The sequence below is a fragment of the Diabrotica virgifera genome, chromosome 7 (assembly GCF_917563875.1).
Source record: "Diabrotica virgifera virgifera chromosome 7, PGI_DIABVI_V3a".
In the NCBI taxonomy this organism is placed as follows: domain Eukaryota; kingdom Metazoa; phylum Arthropoda; class Insecta; order Coleoptera; family Chrysomelidae; genus Diabrotica; species Diabrotica virgifera.
This window is the reverse complement of record NC_065449.1, coordinates 65,853,274-65,860,962: the sequence shown is the minus strand read 5'-3', so window position 1 is coordinate 65,860,962 and position 7,689 is coordinate 65,853,274. Positions and strand designations below refer to the sequence as shown.

Sequence of the window (7,689 nt, the reverse complement as noted above, 5' to 3'; positions counted from 1 at the left end):
ATTTCGTATAATATTATCAACTTCATCATCGTCATACTCTTGTTCTTTCAACTTCCCCCTCAGCTTTTTAATGTCAACATCTGTGGTAGCTGCTTTTGTCGTGTATAATTTCGATCGGAGTCCTATGTAGTCGGTCATAATGCAGCCATTATTCTCATCTTTCATTATGCCCAATACCTTCTTATTAACCAGAGGGATGCCGTAAATGTTGTCTTTAGGATAGTCTGAGGTATCAAAATATTTATAGCAATCATGTATCATTGCTTCATACGGGTCTTTTTCCCGTATCTCCACGATCACACTATCAGTATCGGTATAGCAGGTCGAAAAGTTTTCTCCGAACCTGCTAGCTAAGTAGCCATATTGGAAATCATATATGGTCGTTTTCGCCAAGTCTAAAATACTCATTCCAACATAAATCGGTTTAACTAACCATATTTCCGCTCTATGCATCTCAACAGCAATCAAATTTTCATTAAAGATAGTAGCGTTTTTAAATTTTAAACAGGGGGCTACTTATTCTAGCTTCAGCTCCATAACGACCCTCCCACTCTGTCAGCAATTTAATATCAACGCGCCTGCGCACACCCTCTAAAGTCTTACCAAACACTGCATTGTTCATAAGCTTAAACAGATTCTTTTCAAACTCATTTTTTGCTGCCTTCCGGAGATTTGTATTCAAGTCGATGTATGACTTTAACCAAGGAGACTGCTTAAATTTCAAGACTCGATGAATCTTTTTTAGTATTAATCCATGAGCTAGCGCTTGCTTCAAGGCTCTGTAATGAATTATATATCTTTCTTTATCATGAAGGGTAGCCATTAATTTGGTCAGCTCTCGCGGACGTTTAGGAGGTTTCATAGTTTTCGGGTTCAAGGATTGGGGACAGAATGGGATGTCTTTATGACGATCATGGAGATGTTGAGGGTACTCCAGATCGACCTCGAGAATGCACCCTTCAGAAGAATCGTCCGGAATACTAAGAACGTTGATGTTAGTATCAGACCACTCGAAACCTCCATATGGAAGATATTGTGACATTGCCCACCCATATTGATTATTGACATCGAAATACATCAGATAGGAGTCGGGCTTCGATGGGTCGTAAGATGCCATGTACTTGTTATTAGCATGAACACGACGTTTCGAGCAAACTTGACTCAAACCACCACGAATGCCACGCTCCACAAACAAATGCATATCTGGATCAGTTAAAAGTTCAAGTTCCTGTTTTGTATAGTTAAGCATCGCATCCCACGTGAATCCAGGCAGAGTAAAGTAATGAGCGGGGTCAAGATTATATGTTTCGAGACAACTGGAGCGGAACCGTTCGAAAACGTCGGCAAGAAGAAGAATATCGGTTTTCATGTAGAGATCGACGTAATCTCCGAGAGAAGAACAAGAGAATGAGGACCAGACTTGGAGAGCGCGATGATAATGGCGGCGAGGACAAGGTTTATCCTCAAGTTTATTATAAAAAAACTCGATAGGCGGCAGACATGTTTCAATAAAACGATCGAAAGAATCAATATAATCATAAGGCATGATACCTTTCACAGTAAGAAGATTGAACTGCTCCTCGGGAAGGAAAACATATTGAGAGCGGAGATTAGGATATTCGGTCAAATAAGAAGAGAGCTTATCGAGAGAAGACGCCATAAATCGAAAACTATCGATGAAACGAAATTTAATTCGAGCATCATTAATGTGTTTAGTGAAAGAAATATATTTTTCCTTAGTAATAGGAAGAAGATCTACAGGACCTTTGATGTGAGTAGCAATATCATTAATAATGAAATGCGCGTCATATCCACTGAGGTTATGAAATATCACAGGGATAGTGTGAGCATCTTTGTAATTAATATTACAGCCTTCATGAGATGCAAATCTATAATTATTTTCTGGGATCAGGTGATTATGGTCTCGCATTTTCTTATCACTGAGGGAGAAGCGCTGCTCGCAAATATGACAATGAGTGGCTGCTTGAAAATCACTCTCTTGCTGAAATGTCATATTAATATCAAACGGACACATAAACACCGTAGAAACATCCTCAGCAAGCTGATTTAGTTCATCTGCGAACCATTTCATGCAATCTTTTCCACGATATGATTTATAAAATGACAGAGAATCATCATAGGAACATTTAAAGTAATACCCAACGGCAGCAGGTATATGTTTTTGATAGGTAGTCTTTTCAGCACTATGTTCCAGAACGCTTTCAAGATCTGCGTATACCGCGAAGGGGGCTTTTAGTTTATTCCTGAAATTCTTAAATTTTAACATTTTATGGCTTTCTTCAGGCATTTTAATGGCTGTTTCATTTATTCTTTCACAATCGTTGATGTGAGCTTCTAGCTGTGTAGACGATAAAAATGGTTGTAAACACCTATCACAGAGAACATCTGATCGCCCTTTGCAGCATGTCTTATGAACATTCAACTTTTCTTGCGATCGAAAGTAATGGAGGCAGCCATCACAGAAATATTTTGTTCCATCTTCATTGCTAAGCTGCTTGGAAAGGAGGCGAGATAGATTTTTTATCCAAACGTAATGATATTTAAGGGGACCTTGCTCATCATATTTATCTTGTATCAAAAGCAGATTCACATGTTTATCCTTCTTGTTTTTTGTTAGGAAGGTAGGGAGAGTCGTATAGTTCTTCTTCTCCTTTTTCAAAATGTAAACATTAATCGATATATTATTCTGCTTTTCAAAATTAGGAATCTGTTTGGCGGTCATTGGCCACTGAATACCTTTAAGTTTCAACACTTGGGAGTAGTGTGGGTAAGATGACATTAAAGCGGAGTTATTCTGACAAGGATATAATGCCGATATGACAGCCCATGCAAAGCATGCATCGTCATCGTTTTTAACATTAATGCATGCCTGTTTTATTTTTATCTGAGGGGGAAGTTCAATATATGAGGAGCCAAGCTGTGGTGTAAATTTGTTTATATTCACCCCTAGGTTAACAACAGCTTTAAGTGCCCAGCCACTATCTCTCTCTTGGAATTCTTCCAAGTCTCTGTTGATGGGTTCCACTACTTTTTTCTCGAACCATTCATCAAGATTGGTGTCTCTATAAATGGCTGAGTTTGAAGTAGTGAAGTACTTGGTTTCATTTATCATCTTATCGCCTTGAGCAATCTCGAATTCTCCTCCAAATGCTATGTTAACTTTTACTGCAGCGTTATTTTTTTAAGGCAGTCTGGATTCGTCGCTTGAACAGAGCTTTGCAATCAACCAGGAAACTACCTGGGTCCTTGTGTTTAAGGTTCGAAATGACTCCAGTCTGAATTCTTGAATTAAATGTAGATACAGAGTCTTCCCAATGTACCCTACGCTTTGCAGTCTCCGGACGAGTGTTAAGTCCCGCCCCCTTCTTTTGTTCAGCCTTCAGTTGCTTACTCAACGTTCTCACCTGCCGCATCTGAGCTTCGAGGTGCTGCTTTTCGCCAATCGTCTTTGCAAACCTCATTCTATCATGAATCATTTTAATCGCTTTCCTACACTCTATCAACCCTTTTCTTAACTTTTCATCATTATACTTGTTTTGAATTAAACCTAAGATGGTTGCAATTAACTGAATAAGTTTAGTTAACATGTTAAATTAAAAAAGCCAATATTCAAAGATAGATTAAGTATAAAAATTCAAAATTTTCAAAAATTGCTAATTTAAATCAAAAATTATCAAAAAAATTCAAAAATTATCAAAAAATCAAAATTTTTCAAAATATGCCACTCACCAGAGCACACGTCTAAATGATTTACCAAAGCACTGAATGAAGATCTGAAACAGAATGAGAAAATATAAGTTGCGTTGTCACCAACAGGGTTCATTTAACCAATGACACTCGTTTGTGCACGGCCTAGGCTCCACCCTCACGTTTCTTTGTTGTCGGTAGTGATTCAAAACTATAAAAGGTGGCGAATCTCTACCGACGGTCTCTCTAGTTTCTTCGACTCTTACGAGCACTACACGTGCGTCGTGCGGGCTTCGGCCTACGCCGTGACGGCCATGTGGCCTTCTTTGCAGGCATATATGCCTCTAACTAGAATACTGTGCTGCAGTTCTTTGTTTTTCAAACCTAAAACTGTGTAATTACTACCTACCCTTCTTAAAATACAAATGTAAGAATACGAGGTGAAACCTCAATACTGAGAAACGCCGTGAATTGGCAAACTAGTTGCAGAATATAACGTACGGTTATAAAATGGAATAAAGATGTTATAATCAGCTTTGCAGACAACACACTTCACACCCCTATCTACTCTTAGATAGGTAAAGCATCTTCATATGGAGTATGGTCGAAGGGGCTTATTTCCAGACCATGAAAGCCGGTGATGATGATATGGCGCCCAACTAAAATTCGGACTACACCACGTCCTGAGATCCTGACTAGCTGCTTCCTGTATGGTATGGTTCCACACACAGCGTGAAACCGACGCCACCGGCCTCCTGGAAACCATGGAATCCACGTAGCATCGCCGAGCATGGAATGTGCCTGGCCTGGCACCCGGCTTTGACCCGTTCCCGCAGGCACGCTCGCCTTGCACCTCTGGATGGCTGATGGGACCCCGGTGCGCTTATGGTAGACCGCATACGGTCTGTGCACCTCCTGCAGGACACTGGTACAAAAACGTGAGTTTTTAACTATCTTTTTACAAGTGATTTGTGTTTTATGTACTTTATTTCATTATTTTTGCAATTTTTCAACTTTATTTAAACAATCTTAATATTTAACTAATTTTGATCAACTTTAATAACATTTAACGTAAAATCTTAATTTTTACTATTTTTTTGGCTAATAACCATAATTATTTTTTGTTATTTTGATTTAACTACGTAACGACATTACACATGTTTAGTTAAATATTTTAAGAGATTTCTTACATTTTTTTTGAGGTACTGATTAACTTTGAAAATATTCAAAAATATTTTACAAGTTCAATTTTACCGGCAAAACCATATTTGCCAACCTTTTTGTGCTTTAAGTACAACCTTACGATATTTTTTTATATATATATGAGAATAATAACTTTTGATGCAATTTTCGTTCACCTTAAAGAATATTTTGACTACTTTTTGTAATATTTTGAATGTTGGATACATTACACGTATTTTCAATTATTTAATAAGTACCTAATATTTGTTTTTTTGATTTTATACATATACTATAAAAACATAGTGACTTTTACATGCATTTTATGAACGAACTTCTATACATACACTATAATTTTTTTTATCTAGATATATCGTAACTAAACTTTTGCACAAAATTTAATTTTGAGACATCGTCTGTCGAGTTTTCGTTTCTTTCTCGTTTAGGCCCTTTTCGTTGCCCTATGTCACGCATTTTCGACTCTTGGTTGAGGTACTTATCTTGGTAAATTGCATCTGTTCTGAGTCCGGCCAGACTTAGACGGATTTTGGATTTTCCATAGATATAGTATCTCACATATAAGGGGAAAGTGTTGACTTTGGGTTATGGATCCTACCTGATCGAGTTTTCACGTAAGACTCATGAATTTTTGCCGAATTTTCACAGATTTTTGTGCAAAATTGGACAAAGATTCTCCAAAGCAGGGGGGATATCGCCAGGCGCATACGGTCCAAACTGACCAACGCCCTGCGCTCATTTCCTCTTCTTCTTTCACATTTTCGATGTACAAAATACATCAAAATATTTCAGCTTGCCTTCTTTATGGCTTGCACCCTTATTTCTGATCTTCGAAGTGCCGTTTCAAGTAACAGCTTCAATTCAGATAGTTTGGGACGTCTATTGTGGACATGAAGGTGTAAACCGTGTTTACACGTACATAATATTCGAATAACTCTATTCTTGTTTTCTTGCAAACTCTTGGGTTATCTTCGAATATCTATTTTCCATGTAACTACCTCAGTACCTCTAATTTTGAAAAACACAGTTTTAACCTAGTGCAACTTTTCGCACGACTTTCAATATTTTTTTATTTTTCGTGCTAGTGAACGCCCGTTCTACCGAATAATGTGTACAGCATGTGTAATAAACTACACGTACACATTACTTCGAGATACCTTGGCCCACTACCACCTAGGGAACCTACACCCTTCTCTACGTGCTATGGGGAGCAGCACCCCCAAAATAACACGTACCTTTTTGTGTCCTCCATAAGGGAGTCGACTTTTAGTTGTTTTTTTTGTGTCCTCTATAAGAGAGTGACAATTTTCGCCACTAGAAGCTGAAGTTAAGCCTTCCAAAAGCTCTAGTGGTATGCCACCGGGCTGGTGATGCCGTCCTGCAGGTGATGCACTTCCACTGCAGAGACGTGATAAAATTTTACTTTTTCCGCTGTGCAGGTTAGATGTAGCCAAGCTACATAGCACAGCTGATTTTTATATACTTTATTTTGGTATATATATTTTAGTTAGTAAGGATTGTATTAACATACAAAGCTAACGGTTTTAGTCATTTTTCATAATACTTACTCCCTTTTAGCTGTTGTTAGAGTCCTTCTGGCATGCACGGTCTAAGTCAACATTGTCTGTCTTTTCTCCCGTGTGTAAATAATTTCCCTCTAACTTGCCCTCCGTGAGACTTGCATCCGTGGTACCTTCTGGGAAATGGCTCTCCTCAGGGGTACAATTTTCGTGTTGGCTTGACGTGCACCCAGAGGGAGGAAAACTCCACTAAAATAGTGGTATTTTTGATATTTTTGGCTTCTTTTTGTTAATGTTATTAACTTAGAAAAATTTTGCAATTTTTCGACTTAGAAAAGTTTTCAGTATTTGTTACTTTATTTTAACTTTGAAAATTTTTATCCTTTTACGGACTTAAATTTTGCAATTTTTCGACTTAGAAAAGTTTTCAATATGTGTTACTTTATTTTAACTTTGAAAATTTTTATCCTTTTACGGACTTTGAAAAATTTTGCAACCTTTTCTAACTTAGAAAATTTTTTACAACTGCACACTACTAATAGAAATTCGTTCTTGTTTTCATTAATATTTTATTTTTTTTCCGCATACCTTAGGGACACTAATAAAGGCCTTGTCCATATGTACTCCCTAAGGATGCAACGTATGCTATTAAACATTTTTATACACTTTACGGAACAACAAATAATAAAGGTTATAACCCTTTGTTCCGTAAAGTCATGACTGATATCCTGTTGTGATATATTCCTTTATGAAGCACCATGCTTCGCTCTTGTACAATTGATGTATCGTTTTGGAAGCACCATGCTTCACATTTTGTATCTTGTTATTTTTTATAAATAAAGATATTTCAACTGTAGCACAGATTCTCTAAAGCAGGGGGGATGTCACCAACAGGGTTCATTTAACCAATGACACTCGTTTGTGCACGGCCTAGGCTCCACCCTCACGTTTCTTTGTTGTCGGTAGTGATTCAAAACTATAAAAGGTGGCGAATCTCTACCGACGGTCTCTCTAGTTTCTTCGACTCTTACGAGCACTACACGTGCGTCGTGCGGGCTTCGGCCTACGCCGTGACGGCCATGTGGCCTTCTTTGCAGGCATATATGCCTCTAACTAGAATACTGTGCTGCAGTTCTTTGTTTTTCAAACCTAAAACTGTGTAATTACTACCTACCCTTCTTAAAATACAAATGTAAGAATACGAGGTGAAACCTCAATACTGAGAAACGCCGTGAATTGGCAAACTAGTTGCAGAATATAACGT

The 7,689-nt window shown here is 37.9% G+C and overlaps 1 protein-coding gene across 1 annotated transcript; it reads right to left on the bottom strand.

The window, feature by feature from the left end:
• Positions 1 to 493: 493 nt before the first annotated feature.
• Positions 494 to 3,133, bottom strand: LOC126888516 (uncharacterized). The gene has a single exon (XM_050656858.1). The coding sequence runs from the start codon at positions 3,131 to 3,133 to the stop codon at positions 494 to 496; it is 2,640 nt and encodes an 879-aa protein (XP_050512815.1).
• Positions 3,134 to 7,689: the final 4,556 nt, after the last annotated feature.

Bases quoted from the DNA above. Each gene is read 5' to 3' on its own strand.
- LOC126888516 (XM_050656858.1), bottom strand. From the start codon at position 3,133: ATGATAAATGAAACCAAGTACTTCACTACTTCAAACTCAGCCATTTAT.